We start from the raw sequence: 26,349 nt of genomic DNA, 5'->3' as shown, positions 1-26,349 counted from the left end.
GCCCTTCTCCTACTATTCCCCCCAGAAACTAACAAAAAATGCAAAAACGGAAACTGCCAACACTTCTCCTAGTCCTACTACTCTACTTTGTGAGTTGAATACAACAACACCAACAGTAGCCAAAACTCCTCTCTATCTCTATCTTTCTTCGGATTTGCAAAGAATTTCTGCAATTTTTTTTATCAAGAATTCTACAATTCTCTTTTGGGTTTCTGTCTCTTCAAATTCAGGTGCCATTTTTGTTCCTTTTCACAGTTTCTGGGTGAAGTGTTTGGTTTGCCACTGTTTTTGAGAATCTTGATACAATTTATACAATTGTAAGGTGATTTATTCGTATGGGGTTTGTTTTCTTTGTTGGTTTGTGTAATGCTACTTAATAAAGTGTGTATTTTTTTGGTCCTTCTATTGCATACAATTGTGAGGTTCTTTATTCTTATGGGGTTGTTTTCTTTTTGGGTTTGTGTAATGCTACTTAATAAAGACTGTATTTCTTTTGGTCCTTCTATTGCATTTTCTCAATTTGTACAATTGTGAGGTTCTTTGTTCTTATGGGGTTGTTTTCTTTTTGGGTTTGTGTAATACTATTTGATAAAAATTGCATTTTTCCTTCTTGCTATTGAATTTTCTCAATCTATTCAATTGTGAGGTTCTTTATTCTTATTTGTTTGTTTCCTTTGTGGGTTTGTGTAATGTTACTCAATAAAGACTGCATTATTTTGGTCATTCTATTGCATTTTCTCAATTTGTACAATTGTGAGGTTCTTTATTGTTATGGGGTTGTTTTCTTTGTGGGTTTGTGTAATGTTACTCAATAAAGACTGCATTTTTTTTTCTTCCTGCTATTGAATTTTCTCAATCTATACAATTGTGAGGTTCTTTATTCTTATGGGGCTGTTTTCTTTGTGGGTTTGTGTAATGCTACTTGATAAAAATTGACTTTTTCTTCCTGCTATTGCATTTTTCAGTCTATACAATTGTGAGGTTCTTTATTCTTAGGGGGTTGTTTTCTTTTGGTTTGTGTAATGCTACTTAATAAAGATTGTCTTTTTATTTCTGACAAGGGAACCCACAGCATAAACCCTATTCCTTTGCAATAGCCCGCAAACTACACATGAGAGTTAAACCACACTAGGCAAACCCTGTGCGATGAGCTTGACCAAGAAGGCAAGGGTTTTGAAACTTGAGACCTCCATTATGGAATCCCAAGCCAAACCATATGAATTTTCTTCCTACTATTGCATTTTCTCAAGCTATACAATTGTGAGGTTCTTTATTCTTATGGGGTTGTTTTCTTTGCGGGTTTGTGTAATGCTAATTGATAAAGATTGTCTTTTTCTTCCTGCTATTTCATTTTCTCAATCTATACAATTATAAAGTTCTTTATTCTTATGAGTTTAATTTCTTTTTGGGTTTGTCTAATGCTACTTGATGAAGATTTTCTTTTTTCTTCCTGCTATTCAGTTTTCTTCTCATCTCTGCTTGGCTGCTTTGCTGCTTTGCTTCTTTGCTGCTTTTTGGGCTGTGTTAGCTTTGTGCTGTATTATGCTCACTAAATCTGAAATCGTGGCACAGTTATGGAGTTTGGTAACTCATATGTGTTAGTCAATTTAGATTATTTAGGATTAGAACCCCTTTTATAGCTACCATTTACAAGCTTCCTTTAAATAATGTGTGCTGCTTTTTTCCTGTTATATTGATTATCAGGTGCTGAAAGAAAAAATTGGACTGGAATTTCAGATATTATCTAGGTGGTCAATTATATTTTTTCTGGATTAATCAGATTTGTTTGAGTTTGAGTGTGGGAAAATTTTGTTATGGCTACTTGTACATCAGCTGTGTTTATGTCTCCTGATACGCGACGGTCACGTGGGGTATTGACTGTTCTTGGTGGTAGACTTTGCCCCTTGAAATTTCAAGATGAGAAGATTGGATATTTGGGTGTTAACCAAAAGGTTAATTCAAGTTTGCCTCAATTTAAATGTTCAGCCAATTCCCACAGTGTCAACCAATATCAAAACAAAGACCCCTTTCTGAATCAACATCCTGAAATTTCTATGCTCAGAGGCGAAGGTAACAATACAATGACTACCTCTAGACAAGAAAGCTCAAGTGGAAATGTCAGCGAGAGCTTCATGGATTCGTCAAACTCGAACAATTTTAATGAGGCCAAAATCAAGGTGGTTGGTGTAGGAGGTGGTGGATCAAATGCAGTTAATCGCATGATTGAGAGCTCTATGAAGGGTGTAGAGTTTTGGATTGTGAACACGGATATTCAAGCAATGAGGATGTCACCTGTAATGCCTGAGCATCGACTGCCAATAGGTCAAGAACTCACAAGGGGACTCGGTGCAGGTGGTAATCCAGATATAGGGATGAATGCAGCCACTGAGAGCAAGCAGGCCATTGAGGAAGCAGTTTATGGCTCAGACATGGTTTTTGTGACTGTAAGTTCAACCCATGTAGTAACTTTATTGGAAAAAGAAGTTTTGGGTTATATGAAATGTACTTTATTATTTCCTTTCTTTCTTTTCCCCTCTCATTTGTCAGAAACTTAGATTTCATAAACTATTGTATATCAACTTCTGATTTTTCTTCCATAGTAAAACTAAGTAACTTCTTTTCGTAAGGCACTGCTTTCCTAAGTTGCTCGGACTCTTCAGTTTCGGTGCCCCACATCCGTGTCAATACGAAGTGGGTGTGGAATGCGTACTGGATATGGTCAATTGATTTTGGGTATTTTGACCAAAATCGATGAAGAATTCGGGACAAATACAATGATTTCTATAATCAAAACAAAAGCTAAGGTGAAACTGAAGAAAAATGGAATACCTTGTATATAGAAATTTCTATGTCAGTCTTTCTCCTTATATCTCCTTCCGGGATTCTCCTCTTGATCAATATTTTCAACTCGGGTACCTTGTAAATTTTCCACATAATGTCTCATACTTTAGACATATAACTCTATTTTTAGATATTTGAATTATTTTTAGCCGAATCCCCTCACCCGTATCCATATCCCCAAAATCTTGAAATTTAGATCATGAAGGATCCGACAAGATGAGGTTATTCGGGAGAAGGTGGAGTGACATATGTGGCAGACAGGATGAGAAAAGCGAGACTGAGATGGTTTGGACATATGCAGAGAAGGGGTGTCGACGCTCCAGTTAGGAGGTGTGAGCGGTTGAATTTGGGGGTCATGCGGAGGGGTAGGGGTAGATCAAAAAAGTATTGGAAAGAGGTGATTAGACAAGATATGATGTTACTCTATATCACCGAGGACATGACCTTAGATAGAAAGGAGTGGAGGTCGCGGATTAGGGTAGAAGGCTAGTAGGGGTAGAATGATGTCTGGCCTTGTGCCGGTTTAGGGTGATCGTAGGTCTAGGTGTGCCTTTATAGTTGTGTTGTTACTGCCTTTGATTAACACTTTATCACATTACTTTGCTATCGTTATTGTTCTTGTTTTGTAAAATTTGCATCGCTATCGTTATTGTTCTTGTTATTGCCTTTTATTATCACATTACTTTGCTATCGTTATTATTCTTGTTATTCATTTTTTGTGCTTTTATGTTTATTCTTCTGTTACTTGGGACGGTGACTTTTGCGCCTAGGGTCTTTCGGAAACAACCTCTCTATCTTCATGAGGTAGCGGTAAGGTCTGCGTACATTCTACCCTCCCCAGACCCCACTTGTGGGATTTCACTGGGTAAGTTATTGTTGTTGTTGTTGTAAGGATCCGACATTTAGATCCATAGCCGTGTCGGAAACCCACACCCAAAGCTGAGCAACTTAGCTGATTTCTGTCTCATTGTGCATAACAGCTGAAGTGATTTTTCTAGTTATATTACCAGATTGAATCGGTTAAATAACATGCTGAATTCTTATGTTAAACGTAACTTTATTTAATGAAGTGCAGTTAAACTATACCCACTTAAACCTGGCAACACTCTTCCTCCCACCCCCTTTTGTAAAGTATCTGAACTCGCCCAGCCTGCAATCTGCAAGACACTGGATACAGTGAAGGATGACTTGGAGTAAAACACACCTTAAATATGCCCTTTATAAACCAAGTTCAGCGTCCTTGATGCTCATTAAAAAGATAGGTGTCACATTAGTCTGCTCAATCCCTTACATCTTCTCTGATCTACTAACTTCAAAATGCCAACAATTCCCTGACACTACGAGCAACCTGAAGTGTGTCTGTCCACCTATAGCCTTCGTATTGTATAAGCTGCAAGGTTGAGGAGAATTAGTGGAGGAATGAATCATTTGATTTTAATATAAAACACGAGTATCTTAATAGCCATTAACACCACCAAAATAAATTCGAAGTATCTATTAATGGCTATTAATAGCAATTTCATATGTTTCTATGATTACGAATTCTTTCAATAATTTTCTAAATATCTCTTAACTTGTTACTATGTGCGTTTTTTGTAGTTTCTAAATATGTAATTGTTCTCGATTTTTTTAAAAGTTTCAATATTTAAATTCCCACCAAAAATTATATGCTTTGGCCTTCGTACTTCAGACCGCATTATTCATTTAGGGACGGAGGTAGAATTATCAATTATATATAGTATTATCTAGTGAGGCAATGTGAAAGATATTTCTAGTAACATAAACTTACAAACACGTGTGTAATTAGTATTCTCAGTTTATAAGGAGAGGGTTAATACCAAGGAAAAAGGATCATTAGGTGAAACGGGAGATGGAGAGAATAAGTTGTGTAATGCTTAGCTTTTAAAATTGAAGTCAGAAAATTGGTTCTGATTTATCTGAGAGGACAAAAATAAACGATATTTCATGAGGAAGGATCTGGTTTCCTGTATCATCCTTGCAAAGAGCTGATAAGCTTTCAAAATAAAGCATGCTTAATTGAATGAGAGGCTATATTGATACAAGCCTACAAGGGTAAGCAGATGGTAACCAAAACGGTGCTTGTAGCATGGCTAGATCTTAGTTTTGAACTTCGAATGATTTCCGGAAGTCACAGTTAAGTTTCTTGATGTGAAGAGACATTTTTTAGCATACTCATAAAAAAGGATGTCGTACCCAAGAATGTAATTAAAATTTCTCCCTTGGCTGTTTGGTTCCAAGACTTTGTCAAAATGCATTAGCCTTATCAATCATCAACATGGTGCTATAAGCATCCAAGAAGGTAGAGTACGCCATAAAAAAGTAAAAAGTGTCATACCTATCCTCATTTGAGATGGTATTTGAATGTTTCTGGGTATAGGAGAGGGATTTAATCTCGTGGTCTTTTGGTTCCATGCGATGCTTATCACCCTTGAGAAGGAGTCCTGCCTCCTTGATATGGTATAAATGCGATTTAATCAGTGTTGTCAAAGGTGTGCTTGTAAAACACGCAAGCCTTGAGAGGCTCAAAATGTGTTGAGCGCTTCGCCTTGCTTAATGTGCCCTTTAGTGTCATTCATCAAGGTTCTAAGGCATATTTTTTCTTGCCAATGAGTCTCTTCTGAAGAGGCGACACTAAGCAATTGATATTTCACTTAATCATTTCTTTTTTCAATTTCTTTGTTCATATGTTTGTCATTCATGCTTATAATTATTAGTCCGGCCAAACTTAAAAGGGAAGTTTTACAGAGTGGTGGTTAGACCGTCCCTATTGTATGGGTTGAATGCTGGGCAGTCAAGAACTCTCATGTTCAAAAGATGAATGTTGCGGAGATGAGGATGTTGAGATGGATGTGTGGTCATACTAGGAGCGACAGGATTATGAATAAGATTATTCAGGAGAAGGTAGGAGTGACCCATGTGGTGGACAAGATGAGGGAAGCGACGCTGAGATGGTTTGGACATGTGCGAAGGTGCGTTGACGCCCTAGTGAGGAGGTGCGTGAGGATGGTTGTAGGGGGGAATCGGAGGGGTAGAGGTAGGCCAAAGAAGTATTGGGGAGAAGTGATTAGACAAGATTTGGCACAACTCCATATTACCGAGGACTTGACCCTAGATAGGAAGGAGTGGATGACACATATTAGGGTAGAAGGTTAGTAGGGGGAGGAAATTAGTGGAGGATCATCGTATTGTGTTGTGTATCGTGTCTATATTATCACTCTTTTTTGCTGTGAGTTGTTTCTTCATTGTAGACTTTCCTAGTAATTGTTATGCTGTATTTATTGTTTATTATTCTGTTACTTGGGTTTGAGGCACTTGAGCTGAGGATCTTTCGGAAACAGCCTCTCTACCTCCTCGAGGTAGTGGTAAGGTCTGCATACACTCTACCCTCCCCAGACCCCATTTAGTGGGATTCTACTGGGTATGTTGTTGTTGTTGCTTATAATTATTAATCTTGAACTAAGCACATATATTTGTATGTTTCTCCCTTTGAGCCCTTTTTTATTAAAGCCCACACTTTATTTGCGCTTTGCGCTTAAAGCCCCAGTGTACCTTAGATCATTTTTGCGCTTTTTGCTTTTGATAACATTGCATTCAATACTAAGGATATATGTACTTGAAAGCGCTGTAAAGCTAAATGTGGGATGATTACGTGTTGCTGTATGTAAATTATATTCCTCATATATCTTTGGACTTTCCAGAGGCTTTATTCTCTCACTTTTTGTTCCTTCCTCATATGTGGGCTCCAACATGTTATGTACAGGCTGGAATGGGTGGAGGAACAGGGACTGGTGCGGCTCCTATAATTGCAGGAACTGCCAAATCAATGGGTATCTTAACTGTTGGTATTGTTACAACCCCCTTTTCTTTTGAGGGACGAAGAAGAGCAGTTCAAGCCCAAGAAGGAATTGCAGCTTTGAGAGAAAATGTTGATACTCTAATTGTCATTCCAAATGACAAATTATTGACAGCTGTTTCTCCATCGACCCCAGTAACTGAAGCTTTTAACCTGGCCGATGATATTCTTCGGCAAGGAGTTCGTGGTATTTCTGATATAATTACGGTAAGTTTGTTGGTTGCATTCTTATCTTTCATTTTCTGTTTTCTGCTTGCATAGTGCCAAGGATCCTAATTAAGCATTTGCCTTATAATGGTTTACATCTAGAATCCTACTTTGATATGCATCACCAGGATGTGTTATGTTTGCTCTATGCTTTGAAGGGAAATCATAAGCTATACGCAGATGAAGTATAAATCTCTGTATTCCCCTGCGCCTTAGTGTAAAGCAAGAGATGTATAACAACAACAACATGCCCAGTGTAATCTCACAAGTGGGGGGTGGGGGGGGGGAGGATGGTGTGTACGCAACCTTATCCCTACCTTGTGAAGACAGAGAAGATGTGTCCGATAGACCCTCAGCTCAAGTAATGATAAGGTAAAAATATCGCAGTAAATCTCGACGATGCAATTGAAGGTTAGGATTGATCTCAACGGTGTTTAAGCAAGATAGGAGAAATAGGAACTAAGAATTGGTTACGCCACCAGGTGTTGCCCATCTAAGGATTTGTATTGAAATGCAACAACAACAACAACGAACCCAGTGTGATCCCACCATGTGGGGTCTGGGGAGGGTAGAGTGTATGCAGACCTAACCCCCACCTTAAAAGGTAGGGCGGCTGTTTCCGAAAGACCCTCGGCTTAAGAGAGAAGAACAAGGGAGGAGAAACAAGGAAAAACAAGGAAAAACAAGACATAGGTCAGTAAAGCCAGGCATATAACAGACAATATAAAGATATAAATAATGAGAGCGATAAAGCGATAAAGTCAGGGTAGGAAAGATCGGGGATAAAGGGGCATTAACTACTATAGATAAAATAGGATACCCAAAGTAGACTGGGCCAACTAATATAAGCAGTAATCCCATGCAAAATCCTATGTTAAGACAAATGAGCGCGACTACGACTACTATGGAGAACCGATCGGCCACCTAGCCCACTATCTTAGTCTGAGTCCTCCATAGCCTCCTATCTAAGGTCATGTCCTCGGAGAGCTGCAACTGTGCCATATCATGTCTAATGACCTCTTCCCAATATTTCTTCGGCCTCCCTTTGCCCCTTCTGAAACCGTCCATAGCCAACCTCTCGCACCTCCGCACTGGAGCATCTGTGTCTCTCCTCTTGACATGCCCAAACCATCTCAGTCTCGCTTCCCGCATCTTGTCCTCCACCGATGCCACTCCTACCTTGTCTCGGATATCTTCATTCCTAATTCTATCCATCCTAGTGTGCCCACACATCCACCGCAGCATTCGCATTTCCGCGACTCTCATCTTCTGGACATGAAGTTTCTTGATTGGCCAACACTCCACCCCGTACAATAGGGTCGGTCTAACCACCACTTTGTAGAACTTGCCTTTGAGTTTTGGTGGCACTTTCTTGTCACACAGCACTCCGGAGGCGAGCCTCCATTTCATCCACCCTGCACTGATGCGGTGTGAAACATCGTCGTCGATATCCCCATCTTCCTGTATAATAGACCCAAGGTATTTGAAGCTTCTTTTCTTTTGAATGGCCTGGGTACCAAGCCTCACTTCCCCGTCAGCCTCACGCGGCAGGCCACTGAAACTGCACTCCAAGTATTCTGTCTTGGTCCTACTCAATTTAAATCCTTTAGACTCCAACGTTTGTCTCCAGCCCTCCAGCTTGTCGTTAACTCCGTTGTGAGTCTCGTCAATCAGGACTATGTCATCTGCGAACAACATACACCAAGGCACCTCACCTTGTATTTGTCTAGTCAATTGATCCATCACCAGGGCGAATAGAAACGGGCTAAGAGTCGATCCCTGGTGCAACCCCATCGTAACAGGAAAGTGCTCCGAGTCCCCCCCTACCGTCCTTACCCTGGTCTTAGCTCCATCATACATGTCTTTAATCGCTCTAATGTATGCCACAGGTAAACATTTCGCCTCCAAGCATCTCCATAGGACCTCCCTTGGAACTTTGTCATAGGCCTTTTCTAGGTCAATAAATATCATGTGTAAGTCCCTTTTCCGCTCCCTATACTGCTCTACCAATCTCCTTAAGATATGAATGGCTTCTGTAGTCGAGCGCCCCGGCATAAATCCAAACTGGTTCTCTGAAATAGACACACTACTCCTCACTCTCATTTCTATCACCCTTTCCCACACTTTCATAGTGTGACTTAGCAGCTTGATACCTCTATAGTTGTTGCAGCTTTGAATGTCTCCCTTGTTCTTGTACACGGGAATGATTGTACTCCACCTCCATTCTTCAGGCATCTTCGATGTCCTGAAAATGACATTAAACAGCGCAGTCAGCCACTCCAATCCTACCCTACCTGCATTCTTCCAAAATTCCCCAGGGATCTCGTCAGGTCCGGTCGCTTTTCCCCTGCTTATCCTACGAACAGCTCCCATAACCTCCTCAACCTTTATTCTCCTACAATACCCAAAGTCGCGACGCCTATCCAAGTGCTCCAAGTCTCCCAACACAAAGTCTCTGTCCCCTCCTTCGTTCAAGAGTTCGTGAAAGTATGACTGCCATCTCTGTCTAATGCGGGATTCCTGTACCAGTACTTGACCATCCTCGTCCTTGATGTACTTCACTTGATCCAAGTCGCGTGACTTCCTCTCTCTCGTATTGAAATGGATTATATAAAAGGCATATGTATTTTTTATGGAATAATTTAACAGAAAAGGGTCGATAATGCCCTTAAACTATGTGAAATGAATAAAAATGCCCTCCATTTATAGTTTGGTCCAAAAATGGCCTTGCCGTCAATACTTTGGTCCAAAATGCCCTTGCCATTGATAGTTTGGTCAAAAAATGCCCCTATTGTTACTAAATAGGTCAAAAATGCCCTTTTCCGGATGAATATATTATTTCTTTTCATTTTAAATACATTTTGTTCCTAATAAATATATTACTTTTAAAGAACTTTATTCTTGTTTTCTTTCTTTTAAAATCAAGATGAAGAAATATTTTTTTCATTCTTAATCTCATTTAATCAATTAAAATAGAATAATTTCATATACCCTTTTAACGGATAATATATGTCATATATATAAGATTGTAGTAAACCCATCATTAATTTTTATTTAGATAACGATAAAAAATAATTATAATAAAATAAGAGGTATTTTATTTTTAAATTTTTTTTCGAATTGAAGTAGGATAAACATTTGCTAATAATAAAATATTATTAGGAAAAGAATGTGTTCAAAAATAAAATTAATAATATATTTATTTGGAAAAAGGGCATTTTTGACCCATTAAGTATTACATTTTTGGACCACATTATTGATGGCAAGAGCATTTTGGACTTAACTATAAATGGAGCGCATTTTTGTTCATTTCACATAGTTTAAGGACATTTTTGATCCCTTTTCAATAATTTAATTATAGGTCTGAAGTGTATTAGGGAGCACAATATTATGAGAGTTGTAATGTATGCACTATGTGAATTTAGTGTTACTGGGCATACAATTGCCGATATTACTTAAAGGAAATCTTGAAAATAAGACTGATAATGATGAAGTTGATGCCAAAAAGGGAAGTAATTAGTTTAACAACTTCAATTAAGCTAATCAAGGTTAAAAAGTAACAACAAAAGTAACTTATTAGAGGTTTAGATTCATCTTATAAGGTTTTATTGAGTTGGAGTTGTCGAGATTTTTTTCTTGAATCACATTAGGAGAAAATGATGTGATAACTTTAAGGGGTTGTCATTCGATGAAACCTGGCTCACAATTTAGTGTTTTTGACCTTGGTATTAGTAAGTGGAAAGGGCAATTCCTGCATACTCCGACCCACCCATTTGCTAGCACACATGTGGTACATTATCAATAATGTAAAATGACTGTACATTTTATTTTATTTTTATCAAAAAAAAGAAAGTAAAATGACATCTCATTATCACCACAAGCTTCTGAATCATACCATATGATCCTCTTACTAATTCGAAAGCAAATGAGGCTCACAAGTACTCATCTCACTCGCCTAAGGAGGATAACTCCATGTACTTTACATGCGCTCATCTTCACTTAAATGCATCTGAATTTATGGACCTTAATGTAGCAGATACATGTCAATTTTCTATATTTGGCATATTCTTTCCTTCTACATAAATTGGATTTTCTTTCCAAAGTGCATTCTTCTGCTAAGTGGGTGAATATCAAGGCCTGTATTTATTTATTCATGATATATCTGGCATGAATTACAGATTCCTGGGCTAGTAAATGTGGATTTTGCTGATGTGCGTGCTATTATGGCAAATGCTGGGTCCTCTTTAATGGGAATAGGAACTGCTACGGGTAAGCTCAAAAAGCCCATTTTGATAGTTGTTGACACTAAGCCATTTCTCTGTGTTGGTTTTCTTTTAATTCATAATGCCATTTGAATTAGAAGTCTCTATGTGATGTGATGATGTGGCCTAATGAGACACACATACAACCTACACGACTAAATCATTATTTATGCACTTAAAACTTCACAAGACATTAAATAAAAAAATCAATGTATTGTAACTGATAAAAAGGGTGTATGCAGCCGCACTCAAGGATGTGGCCTAGAGGTCTCGGGTTCAATTCTCAGCGGAGGCAAAAACATTAGGTTATTTCTTCCTATCTGTACAAGCGTTGGTGGATAGAGTTAGCCAATACTTGTGCTGGTGGGAATTAGTAGGTACCCGTGAAATTGGTTAAGTGCGCAACCTGGTGCGGACACTAGGGTTATCACAAAAAAAGGACATATGCAGCTGTCAGAGTTTATCCATGTTGTCTAAATTTATATGCTTTTATTTAAAAAAGTTATCCACCAGTTGACTAAAATATTGTATTCTGAGAAAGTCTAGTGTAATATATTTGTCGTGCCTGTGCCTGTTGAAGACACGACATATTTTTGCACCAGTGCCATTTTTCTTGTGCAAAAGTGCAGCCTTTGACATATTTCTAGGTTTTTAAGAATTTTAACAATCCAAACTGAAATAACAAATAAGCTCAAGACTAATTTCCTGAGAAGTTTTTGAGGTGTTTTCTTTTAAAGTTTGTATAGAGACTTATTGAAATGTGGAAGTTGAGGTGAAATGAAGTTCATGTTCAGTGGATAAATATTTTGCATTCAAAGGAATTTCATTTAATAACAAAGAGAACTGGCTGCTGCAGATAACCAGAACAAATTGTGTGATGTTTGAGGATTTCCATGTAAAAAAGGAAATATATATCTATCTGAATCAGTCATAAAGGCATACAGAGAACATAAGAGAGCAAAGGAGGGGGTTGGATTCTTAAAATCTCAACTAGGTTCCTATATCCGTCCCTATAAATAAATGTGAGATTACGATAGGCCGTAGGGATACAGCAAATTATTTGTTCTGATGCTGCAGCAGGTGGAAGAGAAGCCATCTGAAGGTGGTTCCGGCCGCCGATGCGCGGTTTGCGCCGCCACTCACCCCTTCATCCTCCACTTTCTCCCCTTCAGAGGTCGCAACCACCATCTTTGCACCGCCTGCGTACTGGACTCCCACACTGGTTCCTTCTGTCCCATCTGCTTCGATGTCTTCCTCCATAGCACTCCTCCCCGTCACTTCCATCTCCAATGCTCAAAATGCCCCTCTATCTCACACCTCTCTTGTGTCCCTGATGCTGCTTCCTCCTCCCCTAGTTACTTGTGCCCTCCTTGTTCTAACCCTAATTTCACATTCTTCTATGTCACTCCCAATCCTGCTAATAACGCCATTGAAATCAATCTCCATTTGGCTAAACAGTTGGTTGCCGCTGCTACCATTGCTTCTGATTCTATCCACAATGTTGCCGTTATGGCCAGGATTAATGCTGTCATTAGGGTTCAGGAAGCTCTGACAGCTAAGGCCGAAGCTGCCCAAGTTTTGGATAGGTTAAAGAATTTGTTGGACAACCAAGATCATTAGTTTGGTTCCAAATTTTTGTCCACACTTGTTTCTGATACTCCAGGTAGCGACACAGTGGAAAACAAGATAAATGAAGCAAAATGATGCTCCTCTCAATCTTCAGATGCAGATGATTGTGATACCCTTGATGATTAGCTTTAGTAGTTGCAATTCTAAAACAATGCTGTATAAGGTTTTTCTTTTTTCTTTTTCTGTTATGTGGCTGCTGGCATCTTGCAACTTCGCTCTATTTTTGAATGCTCGGCTATTTCAGGGGTTGCTTTTTGGCGAATAGAGGAATTGGAATTATTCATTCAACTATATATAGCTTATTGTTAATGCCTCTCTTTCATTTTAAATTTTCATTGTCGAGTTTTATTATAATCTTTGATTTCAATATGGTATGCTCAAATTATATCTTTTTTGTTGTTGGAGTTCTCTTTGACACATCTTGGGTGTACTATCCAAGGTAGTGGAGAGACTGACGATGATGTCACACATCATATTGGTGTAGGGTGGATGAAATGGGGACTTGCATCTAGAGTCTCGTGTGATAAGAAGGTGCCACCAAAACTTAAAGGCAAGTTCTACAGAATGGTGGTTAAACCAACTATGTTGTATAGGGCGGAGTGTTGGCCAGTCATCTCTCACATTGAGAAGATGAAAGTTGCGGAAATGAGGATGCTGAGATGGATGTGTGGGCTTAATAGAAGAGATATAATTAGAAATGGAGATATCTAGATTAAGATGGGAGCGGCCTCGGTGGAGGGCAAGATGTGGAAAATGAGACTGAGATGGTTTGAAATATTTAGAGAATGCATGGATTCCCCAATACGAAGGTGTGAGAGGTTGAATGTGGATGGTTTACAGAGAGGTAGAGGTAGGCCCAAGAAGTATTCGGGAGAAGTGATTAGATATGACATGTCTTAGCTTCAGCTTACCGAGGACATGACCTTAGATAGGACTTAGGAGGCTATGAAAGACATAGATTAGGATAGAAAGCTAATAGGTAGTTGAGTGTTGTCTCACCCTTCCATACTAGTAGTTGTAGCATTCCTCTTGTAGTTTCTTGTTCTTCAATTTCTATTACTATTTGTTATTTCTTGAACTTCGATTATAGTATTATTTTGTGGTAGATATTGTTCGTTTTTTTCAGAATGCTTTGTCATGCTATCTTTAGTATTTTGTTGTGGCTTCTTCACTTCTAGTATTTTGTTGTGTTTGAGCCAGCTTGCGTGCACCTCGATTTTTTCCAACATAGGGATTGGCAACAAAGGTAATATAGAGTATAAATGTTAGGGAGATTACAAAGGTAATACAGAACCAATATAAAGTTATGCGTGGTAGATCTACTATAGATGCTATATTATTCTTATTAAGAAGATCAATGGAAATTTATAGGAGAGGCTGAATGCTCTCCACATTATTGACCTAGAAAAATCTTTTGGTGGAGGATTTGGGAAGATAGGTCTCTAATATCATATATATAAATGCCAAAAGTGTTACTTAGGAAAAACTGATCAGAAGTGTGAAAATAGTGAAGAGATACAAAGGACTTTTGCCATAATAATAGGTTTATACTAGTGCCGGCAAAGTTTACCCACTTTTTGATAACCCGCCCATATTTAAGCAAGCTGGGTGTAATATTAAAAATGGGTATTCAACCCATTTTTAAAATTTAAACAGTAAAAAATTGGTAAATCACGGGTCGGTTGTGGGTCAAGTATGGATTGCCTTCTGTCAGCTTTCGGGCGTCACTCACAATTTATTCAAATTGTTTTTGCTTCAGCAACAACTTTTAAATGTGGAAAATAAGCAATCATCTACTATTTAAATAGTTTTTGCCTTTTGGACTTGCAGTAAAGATTTCAATAGATGTGATTTCAGAATTATATCTATTTTTGGTTGATTTTTTTACGATAAGATTCTGTACCGGGAAAAAGGGTTTCTTTCTTTCAATTGAACTTAAAGAAACCAATTTTTCCTTGCCATTATTAGCATTATATGCTTTTATTTTTATAGAAAATATTAATCCCAACCAGTGTTGTCGCGCTTAAGCCCTGAAGCGAGGCTCAAAACATGTTGAGCGCTTCGCCTCGCTTTATGTACGCTTCAGTGTGGTCATCAAGGTTCTAAGGCAAACTTTTCCTTGCCAATGAGCCTCTTTTGAAGATGTGACACTAAACAATTGATATTTCACTTTATCATACTTTTTTTTTTCAATTTCTTGGTCATATATTTGTAATTCATGTTTATAATTATTGGTCTTGGACTAAACATATATATTTGTATCTTTTTCTCCCTTTGCTCCTTTTTTCATTAAAGCCCACACTTTATTTGTGCTCTGTGCTTAAAGCCCCAATGGACCTAAGAGCTTTTTTGCACTTTTCGCCTTTGATAACACTGATCCCAACTAGCTATGTGTTGTTATATATAATTGTATACATAGTTAACTAGATATGTAGAAACAACAAATAAATACACATTCACTCACTTACACTAACACACACATATCAAATACCAGAAATCATCAAGTTACGGTATTACTAATTTTAAAAGAAACACAAAGCCAGTTGTATAAGATGAGGTACTTATTTTATCAATAAGAAAAACAATTTACTCAATACTATTTTTATATATTTTAAATTTCTGAAGAAAACATGTTTTATACGAACTATTTTATATGGAAAATATGTGACTGATCATATTGTCTTGAGTTCTTGAATTATTCCAAAGTAGATTGAAAAATATACTATTGTGATATAACAAAAGTGGATATCTAGTTTCACCGATACACTGGTTACAAATTATTAAAGATAACTAAAGAATATTATTTGTTCCAAAACCACATATTATGTAATATGGTTAAACCCATTTTCACCTCGCCCATTAATGACCCAATCCATTTTTTTACCAGCATGAAATATGGGAGGGCTGGGTATTGACCCATTTTCAACCCGTTCATTTGCCGCCACTAGTTTATACCAAGAATCTTCCTTAGATCACTGTTATCCTAGTTATGGTTGAACTAACCAATAAAATGAATGAAGGGAGAGTGAGATCAACAAGGATCGTGGTGCCCATGTGCAAACAATTCAGATCTTTAGGTTCAGTGTGCTTCTGCTAAAAGAAACATTTTCCATCTGAAACATCATCCACGAAAGCAGAGAACCGGTGTGGTGTGGTGCTGGGGTTGTGGTTTGTTTGTGTGTGTGTGGGGGGAGGCTTTGGGCTTTCATGGAGGGAGAAAAGGGTTCAATATTCATGGCTCGAGGTTGTGAGGGGTTGTAGCTTTCCATCCCAATATGCTATGAAGATAAATCTAAGCAGACATCTAAAAAAAGAGCAGCTCGGTGCACTAACCTCCCGCTATGCGTGGGGTCCGGAGAAGGGCCGGACTACTAGGTGCGGGTCTATTGTTGGCAGCCTTACCCTGCATTTATGCAAGAGGCTGTTTCCACAGCTCGAACTTGTGATCTCCTGATCACATGACAACAAATTTACCATTTAAGAAAGGTGGCTCCCCTTCAATCTAAGCAGATATCTCATCGACATAAATAGCTGCTTATAGGAATTTCAAATAGTGAACCCATCTAGAAGGGTTTCCTCAAGTTTCCCTGAAATTCTTAGAATTTTCTTTAAGAAAATTGAATGGAATCTAAAAAGTTAACACCTTTATCTGCTGATATTCCCGTTAGGGATATTGGAAAAATAAATTCTTCGGACTGAACACATCTGACATATTTCTGTGACTTTCCTCCTATTATTGGCTGCTATTTGGCTGCAGATTTAAGATTTCTTTCAATTCAGTCACTTGCTAACAATAGTGATTGATGGTCCATTCTTGCTGGACCCCTTCTTACTTCTCGCTTTTCTTCTTGCGAAAAGTAGAAACTATATGCATTTTCTGCCTTGTTTTGGCTATTTGAAAATATTTTACGTCCAATGTACAACAACAATAACATACCTTGTGGACGGAGGGTAGAGTGTACGCAGACCTTCCCCTACCTCCGAAGTAGAGGCAGAGAGGTTGTTTCCGATAGACCTTTAGCTCAAGGAAAATAGTCCAAAAAAAGAAGCAACGGAAGAACAAGAAACAACAAATAATATAAAACTACAACAAAACCATTCGAGAGTCGAGGTATAAGGAGTCAACAGATTGTAACATCAATTGAAGGTCAAGAAACTATAGGAGCAATACTACGACTACTAACATGAATGGACTACAAGACAATGCACTGCTACCTACTACCCTTCGATCCTAATCCATGACCTCCACCCCTCCTATCTAAGGTCATATCCTCGGTAAGCTGAAACTGCGCCATGTCATGTCCAATGGCTTATTGTTTTTGACTTCTAAGCCGAAAGTAAGTTAAGATTTCTAACATATGATTTGTGGCTTATTTTTGTCTTTTAATTTATCCAAACACTCCAAAATTGCTTGAAAGATATTTTGACTTAAAAACACTTGACATAAGTCGATTCCAAGATGTTATGGAATTTTCAAGATCATCTGTAGTTCCAGCAGGTTCGCATGCAAAATATGCATATCAAAATTTCAGTTATGTACATCTTCCATGGATGGTTTTGTGCATCTCCCAAATAGTTGGATTTAGTAGTGAGGCTATTGCTAACAAGGTTTTTTTGACGAGAATGGATTGATATGTTGATGCTGCAGTGACTAGTCAAGAAAATAATTGATATTGTTCGTTGATATTTCAGGAAGGACCAGAGCCAGAGATGCAGCATTGAACGCCATTCAATCTCCTCTGCTGGACATCGGTATAGAGAGGGCTACTGGAATTGTGTGGAATATAACTGGTGGTAGTGATCTAACATTATTTGAGGTACTCAACTATTTTTCCTCTCTCTCTCTCTCTCTCTCTCTCTCTCTCTCTCTCTCTCTCTCTCTCTCTCTTACTAATCATCCTTAGGATGCACCTCCTACTGACTGAAAAAGGCAGACATATATTACATAATATTGAAAAGATTTCTGCAGTAAAAGCCTTTTACTATTTTCAGTGTAGAGATTTTTCTATTGAAGATAGCATGTATGAATGTGTGAATTTTCTTGTGTGATTGTTTCTTATGAAGATAAATAAGAGAGAAACTTTATCTAAAAGTGCATGAGGGCTGTAAAAAGATCAAATGACCTATGCTTCTGGTCAATCCTGCTCTCTTATCTGCTGCTTCTCAGCATTTATGCACTCCAATGTTGTCAATTTAAGTGCGCTTAAGCCCTAAAGCGAGGTGCAAAACATGTTGAGCGCTTTGCCTCACTTTATGCACGCTTCAATGTCGTCGTCAAGGCTCCAAGGCATGCTTTTCCTTGCCAGTGAGAGTGAGTGTAATCCTGAAGATGTGACACTAAATAAATGCTATTCACGTTATTTTAATTTTTTTCAATTGTTTTAATACATGTATTTATTATTCATGCTTGCGATTATTTCTCTTGGATTACCCATACATATTTTTCTTTTTCTCCATTTGTGCCTTTTTCCAATAAAGCCCATGCTTTATTTGTGCTTAAAGCCTTAAAGGACCTTAAAAGCTTTTTTACACTTTTCGCTTTGATAACACTGATGCACGCACACCAAATATATGCTTGTTTTAGGCATCAAAATCACGCCAGACACAAATACACTCATTAAAGCAGCTGGACATCCAAACTTTTCTAGATAATTTTTGACCCTTCGGCCCTTAAGTTAGACCGTCAAAGGATATGCGAAGATTATAAGCTGTTATCCAATTTAATGAAGCTTTATAACCAAAATATAATTTCCATAAGTTAAAAATTGCATATTGTATGCTATAAAAATAAGTTATAACATTAAATTTGTAGACTTCCTATGAGAATCACAACATTTGAACCAAACTTTTAAATGCAAGGAAGAAAATTGATGTATCTTGAAACTCTTTATCTTATGTTAGATAGAGACAATTGTATGCATCTTCGTACCTTGAGTTATTTTAGTTATACCCATGAGTTTTATTTTGTGAAATAGATGAAATATGTTGTTTATAGTTATTAATTTTGGGGTCATATTTAAGCCATGACCAGACTTATGTACAAATATAAAATATCTGTACTAGTGGATTTATGCTCTGATTTTCAAAGTGTCTCCATGTCTGATCCTCTCATGTACTCAACATTGGTGTCCTTGGCCATGTCGCATAGCTCAGCAGTGATTATCATTGTTTTCTAAATTTGGATCAGATACCAATTTATCATCATTATGTCATTGTGGTGGTGATTGTGCCATATTTTCTCTATTATCAGTTCAAAGCCTTTCCTAACCTCCAACTTTGCAGAAAGTTTATTGTTTTCTCTTAGTATGATAAAATGCTTTCATTGTATGCATTTGGCATTTTTATGTTTGTGAGCACTCCTCCCACGATGCTAATTTCCGACTTATCTGATTCACGAAGTCAGCTCTCAGACCCTTGCATGTCCTTTTTGCACTTTTTAGGTAAATGCTGCAGCAGAGGTTATATATGACCTTGTGGATCCAAGTGCTAACCTCATTTTTGGGGCGGTGATAGACCCATCAATAAGTGGACAGGTATGTTCGTACTAGGTTATAGTATTCCTTTGTTGACATGATTCTTTGCAGATTTTGAGATGCATTGAAGCTAGAAAGTATCAAGTTCTCTCAAAGCTTCTAATTAAACAGTTAAAAGAGTGAGCGGTTATATCATACACTGGGAGACTGATCTTGAATTTAATCTGAGATGAGAAAGTATAAATAGTTGACTGCATTGTTTAGTGCATGAGGTTATCCTAAATTTGCGTGGATATGTGAAAGATCTTGATGCTGCTTCATGGGCTACTAGTCTATACGAACTATCTCGATGAAGTGTGATCATGACATCTAGGACTAATCAAGAGAAATAAAAAAGGGGCTAAGAATAAAGAGTTTGGTATCTATTTCAGGGTTGCTAGTAAACGAGAGCAAAACAGTAGGTGATTTCTTCCTACATTTGTCCAAGCTTTGGTGGACAGATGGACAGAGTTACCCAGTAGTTGTGTTGGTGGGAAGTAGCAGGTATCCTGTGGAATAAGTCGAGGTATGCGTAAGCTGGTCAGAAACGGCGGTTATAAAAAAAAAAAAGAGCGCAAAACTTGGAGAGTGTGGGGGTGCAGGTGGTTAGCATCGGAGGTAAGGATGAAAATATATATGGTTATTTATGTGAATGTCGAATTTGGAACTGAATGTAATTGTCCTAAGGGTTGCAAAAACAAACAGACAGAGATTAAGAAGATGGGCGACAAAAAGTTAGGCTGACAGTTCTCTTCTTCCTTCAATTTCCTCTTCCTCATTTTCTCTTTTGACACGGAATCAGATTCATGATTTCTGTAAAGACCTAAATAAGTTCGGCCTATAAGGAGGCATCCTTATGGTCCCTGCCTGGCCAAAAAACTTTGTAATTGATAGATTAGGTGCTTAGAAAACAAAAATAAACTTTTCTTGTATAATAATAATACTGTCTTCCTTACCATTGATGTGAAATTATTGTTCCATTAAAAAAATGCAGCTTATGTGACTTTGGCTTCATTAAATACATCATTTTTTGTTTATCAGCTCATGAGTCATGACACACAAGTAGTTTCTAATTTGCAACACAAAAGATCTGATATTACTTGTCCGTTCTCTAATTTATCATCATTGTACGTTTAGTGAGTTATGAATGAACTAACGAATAGTATATGTGAACCTAATACATGTATACCTTAGTTATGGATGAGCTCTTTAGTAGTGTATAGGATGATGCTGTGTTAAATAAGAAACTATCTAATTAGCTAATGTCGGGAACAACCTCTCTACCTTCCAATGTAGGGTTAAGGTCTGCATACACACTACCCTCTCCAGACCCTACTCGTGGGATTGCACTAGGTATGTTGTTATTGTTGCAAATGAGCCAATGAGACTATAGAGGCGCTATATAGTGAGAGGGGATCTTATGATAAGCAGAAGTGCAATGCAGAAAATATTCACCAAAAAATTATCCCCCACAATAAGAATGAGGTGAAGTGAGATTAGACAGATTGTGGTTCCTAAATGCTAACAATTGAGTATCTAGATTCAAGCTTCCAAGAGAATGACGTAATAGATGAAGAAGCATAAAATTAAAATAGGATGACTAAAAGGACGAACACAATGGGAGCGCTATGCTTATGAAAATACCTAACAAAGTGAAAGGAAAGGTTTATAGAACAATTTTGGGACCAACAATATTGTATGATAGTAAATGTTAGATATCCGCAAGATGAATGTCGTAGAATATAATTGTTTACCAGAATAGAATACAATGGAAGTATTTTTTTTAATTAAAAAAAATCATAGTTTGTAATACAATGGAAGTAAAGGATCCAACAACAACATACTCGGTGTAATTCCACATGGGTCTAGGGAGGGTGGTGTATACGCAGCCTTACCCTTGCCTTGTGAAGGTAGGGAGTCTTTTACGATGGACCCTCGGTTCAAGTAAAATGGAAGTAAAGGATCCATATATGCTAAATGATCTAGTTAGGATTAAGGCTTAGTTGTTGTTACAATTGCATAAAAAAGAGTTTTTTTCCGGCTTGAGGCTTGTATATTTGTATAGGGATAAGATGAGATTTAGAGCACTTCTAGTTGTAGAGATATCTAATTTGTCTCAACACATTGAGGATCAATTGATTTTGGTACTTTTTATCTACAAATTTGAATCTGTCGTTTCCCCTGAATTCCCGACGAATTTACGTTTTGCTTCATGGTCAATCTCATCGTTATCCACGTGATGCAGGTCAGCATAACTCTAATTGCCACTGGTTTCAAGCGCCAAGAAGAAAGTGATATGAGGCCCCTCCAGGTATTCCTCTCTTATATGGCTCTATGCTACATATGAAAAACCTTGGTTTTGGTGATCTTGTGATATACGTTCCATGGTGTTCGACTACAGGGAAACCAACTAGCACAGGGAGATGCGTTTCTTGGTACTAACAGACGACCTGCGTCCTTTTTGGAAGGTGGTTCAGTGGAAATTCCGGAGTTCCTCAGGAAAAAAGGGCGGTCGCGCTATCCAAGAGCTTAAGTTAAGTCACTTCTTTCTCTACCAAAGTGATACGATGCATTATACGTACAGGATCTTGGTTATGCATCAAATATCGAGTTTATATCATGGAAAAGCATTGTCATCTCGTTTTTCTTCTTAATAATAATGTAGTAGTGCCTATACATGTTAGTTTGCTAGTGAGTGCAATTGCTAGTTAGAAGCACAATCAGTCTGGTTTTATCTTGTGATCTGTAAAGTGTTGCTGTAATGTAGATATCAGGACTCGAACTTGTGAACATATATGTGATATAGGATCAGTTTTTGAGCTTGTTCATTAACTTACACCCGGTGCGAGTAAGTATTTACCCGTTCTATATAACATCTTTTTGCAAATGGTACGTTGAGATATCGGTATAAACGACCCCCACCCCTCCCCCTTCCTTCCGAGTATAGAGTTGTTTGTCATTCCTACCCAGTTCCAACTATGCATTTCTCAGAGCGAGAAGAGGAATTGCTTGATGTTTCATGTTGTAACATGGAATGATTAGCAAATGATATAGTGGACCCCTGTTTGGCGAGGGTAGGGGTAAGGTCTGCGTACACTCTACTCTTTTCGGACATCACTTGTGGAATCACACTGAATGTGTTGTTTTGTATTATAGCGGAGCCTTGTATATTGGAAAATATAAGACCAAAATATTCGGTTCTAGATTCACAAAGTTTATGATTGTTTATCGATGTTGTTACTAGCATCAAGATTATCACCATCATTAATATCATCGAGAAGAGAAACTTTAGATGCACCAAGAAGATTTTACTATTTCTTTTGTTGGTTGGTTAATTGGTCACATTTTCTTTATGAAATGAATTTTTGAAGTCGAAAGGGCGATCTGGTCGGAAAAAATAAAGAATTTTTAACTTTTATATTATCGTATAACACTATAATATAGATCAATAACATGAAAATGGAGATGATTGATAAGTTTATCTACATCCAAAGTATCTATTCAATTCTAGTCGTAAGATATCTATTGAAATCATTGCTATAATTAAGGTCTTATTCAAAGGAAATGATCTCAAATATTTGAATTGACTCGCACTCTATAGCATTAATCTATACTTAATAACTATTTTAAGTAACTTGATTATGTAATAATATTAATATCAAGTGGACAATTTTAAGGCATAACACATTGATAGATACTTTTATTTGGCCTCGATTTGTAACTAAACATTTCAATTTGGAGGATGCACATCTAGACATTTTAACTCGTTTCTATTGTGTCAATTGAATATTTCAATTTATAAAATTATCTTTTAGATACTTTCAAAATTTACGTGTCAGTGTCTACGAGACATAATGTAGATGAGTTATAATGTCTGGATGTATATTCTTAAAATTTAATTATTTAATTATCAGTTGATATCAAATTAAGGTGTTTATTTATATATTATGTCAAACTTAAATTTTTACTAAATTGAAAAAAGAATTTATGCTTGTCTTTTCAATTTCCACAAGTGGCTTTGACATGACAAGACAAACTTATTCTTATGTACATATATAAAGATGTACTGAATTATGATGAGATGATTTGAAATCCTTTTATTTGTATTTAGAGATCTCAAATTAGGAGCACCATTGTTATAAATGATTCTTGCTGCGTTAATTTAAATTTCGTGAATTTTAATATAAATATCGAATATCGAATCACAGGTGAAATCAAAAAAAAAATATATATAAATATGTAAATTCTTATAAAGGTCAATTACTTAAATAATATATTATATAGCATTGATTACGAATTTTAGTACATGTTTTACCTTTATAAAAAATAATAATATTTTTCTTACCCGAAATAACAAAAAAAATAATAAAAACACCCTTCTTTTTCTTCCCTTCTCTCTTTTTTTTCCTTATCCTATTTTCCCCTTTCTTTTTCGCTCTCTCTTTCTTTCTCTTTCTCTCTTTCCTTTTTTTTCTATACGTGTTTTTTCTGTCCATTTTTTGCTTTCTCCCTAATAATAATTAATTATTATAGTTATTACAAAAATGATGTTTTTACTATTTTTTTATTAGATAATTTTTTTATATAAATATATATATATATATATTGCATTTCTAACCCAACAAATACATATATAATGTATTTCTTCCCCTCTCACTCTCTCCTTTCTCTTTCCTCCTCCTTCTCTCTCTCTTTTAAATTTCAATTATTTCAATATGTTTAGGGTTATTTGGTAAAAATTAATTATTTTTTTGAAGCTATAATTTTTTTTGATATCATTAATAAAATAAATAAATATAAACTACACTTGTAATACTTTTTGAATTCAATACATTATACATATTATAAGCATTTTTCAATATACATTGTGAATATATAACAAATATATTTTTAATACAATAATGTATTCTGGCCATGGATGGTTTCAGAAGAGGTAGGGGTAGGCCGAAGAAATATTGGGGAGAGGTGATCAGACAGGACATGGCGCATTTACGACTTACCGAGGACATGACCCTGGATAGGAGGGTGTGGAGGACACACATTAGGGTAGAGGGCTAGTACATATTGGTTTTATTCTCCCTTATTCGTAGGCGTATTAACGCACTATGATTTCTTGTACTCTGCTGTATGTTATTTATGGTATTTATGTTATTATCCAATAATAATATGTACTGTTTTTTGTGCTTTGATTATACTATTGTTTGAACCGTTTTCGTTATCTACTTATTTACTCTAATATTCTTGTCTGACCTTGTTCTATGTTTTTATTGAGCCGAGGGTCTTTCGGAAACAGCCGTCCTACATTGGTAGGAGTCAGGTCTGCGTACACTCTACCCTCCCCAGACCCCACGATGTGGGATTTCACTGGGTTGTTATTGCTTATTGCTTGCTAATGTATTCTGTTAATAAGAGAAAAAAAATTATAATAGATTTTGAATTCAATATATTATATTATAGGCATGTTTCAATGCACGTGGTGAATATATAATTAAAATATTTTTAATACAATAATATATTTTAGCACCATTAATATGAGAAAAAATATAAACAATAATTATAATACATTTTGAAATCAATTTATGATACATAGGCATTTTTTAACGAATATGATCAGTATATAATTAAAATATTTTTAATAAAAATATATTACAAGTATTATATGTAAATTTTAACTATTTTGGTATTATTTAAATTAATTTTAAATTAAAATAATTAATTATTATTTTAAGAAAGGAGAGAAAGAGAAAAAATAGATAGAAAAAAGAAAGAGAAGAAAAAGCATGCAGAAAAGGAAAAGAGGGAGAGAGAGAGAGATGGGGTAATAAGATATTTTTAATTATTAATTACAATAAATATATTATAAATTATAATTTAAAAAATATTCTAAAAAAGTAATTATTAATCTAAAAACTTTGATGTAAAAATTCCTTTCTTATAAATATTTGATGTGAGACATTGATAATAGGCCCACAATTGTGGACAAGCCCATGTGGGTTGCATAGTAATGGAATGACTTGACAAAGAAAAGTAGTGCCCTCACATAAAACCAAAAACATAAAAATAAAAATTGATTTATTGGTACAAAATCAAAGAATAAAAGAGAGGGGAAAAAAAGTAATTTATGCACAGCTGGTTATTCTTCCTTTTTAAAAATTTTTTTATCAGAAGTTTCAAATTTAAGTTTTGAGAATGAAAATTCTAATAGGGCATTTTTATTCTTTAAAGTGACACTTTTGGGCGAATGTCAATATTCAAATTCTAAATCAGATATCAACTACGAGATGAGAAACAAAAGAAAGTGTATAAATATTGATCTTTCTCTTTTAAAAAAATGAATTGTTCCTTTTATTTTATTTTAGGTCAAATCCATCAGTGGTCTCTTAAAGTTGGTATCAAGTTTCACTTAGACATCTTAACTGACTTTAGACATCTTATGTAGGGTCCCGTTGTGTCATTTTGACATTTTTTTAACAATTAGCTAAAATTATATAGTGTGTATAACACACTCGCAAATGACCTGACACTACGACTAATTAAAAAAGAACATGTGGCATTTGAGTGCAAAATAATATTTAAAAAATACATTAAAGGAAAAAAACTAAATTTCAGCCATAAACAATAATAATAAAAAATACATATTTTAAAACCCCACCACAACTATCCCACACCTCCTTCCTCCTTCCTTCCCAAACTTTTCCACCGCCTCCCTGAACGCCCAATTTTTTCTCTGATTTTTTTTCATGATTATAATTATTGGATCTAAAGAAAAGAAAGGAGAAAAAGATGACAGTGGGCGCGACTTACAAATCTAAAAAAATTAAAATTAAACAAATTTTTACGTTAGTGATAAAATTAATGACAATGGTGAGAAGAAAAGAGTGAGAAGAAGAAATAAAGAGAGAAAAAATATAAAATATGAGTGTTGGTATCCATTTTTCCGGCGAAAAAAGTGGAGGGAGGTGATGATAGATTTAGAAAAACAATACAATGAAGAAAAAAAATGGCTTAAAAACGTATTTGAATA

General features: G+C 36.3%; 1 protein-coding gene and 1 pseudogene across 1 annotated transcript; both read left to right on the top strand.

The window, feature by feature from the left end:
- Positions 1 to 17: 17 nt before the first annotated feature.
- On the top strand, positions 18 to 22,161 carry LOC129882121 (cell division protein FtsZ homolog 2-1, chloroplastic-like). The gene is made up of 8 exons (XM_055956279.1): positions 18 to 230; positions 1,705 to 2,444; positions 6,623 to 6,922; positions 11,101 to 11,191; positions 17,506 to 17,630; positions 19,254 to 19,346; positions 21,571 to 21,636; positions 21,727 to 22,161. The coding sequence occupies exons 2-8, from the start codon at positions 1,815 to 1,817 to the stop codon at positions 21,856 to 21,858; spliced, it is 1,437 nt and encodes a 478-aa protein (XP_055812254.1). The 5' UTR covers positions 18 to 230; positions 1,705 to 1,814; the 3' UTR covers positions 21,859 to 22,161.
- Positions 11,958 to 12,966, top strand: LOC129882126 (uncharacterized; annotated as a pseudogene).
- Positions 22,162 to 26,349: the final 4,188 nt, after the last annotated feature.

The sequence above is a fragment of the Solanum dulcamara genome, chromosome 3, assembly GCF_947179165.1.
Source record: "Solanum dulcamara chromosome 3, daSolDulc1.2, whole genome shotgun sequence".
NCBI classification, from domain to species: Eukaryota; Viridiplantae; Streptophyta; class Magnoliopsida; order Solanales; family Solanaceae; genus Solanum; species Solanum dulcamara.
Note: the sequence above shows the minus strand (reverse complement) of the source record. Positions and strands in the feature narration are given on the sequence as shown.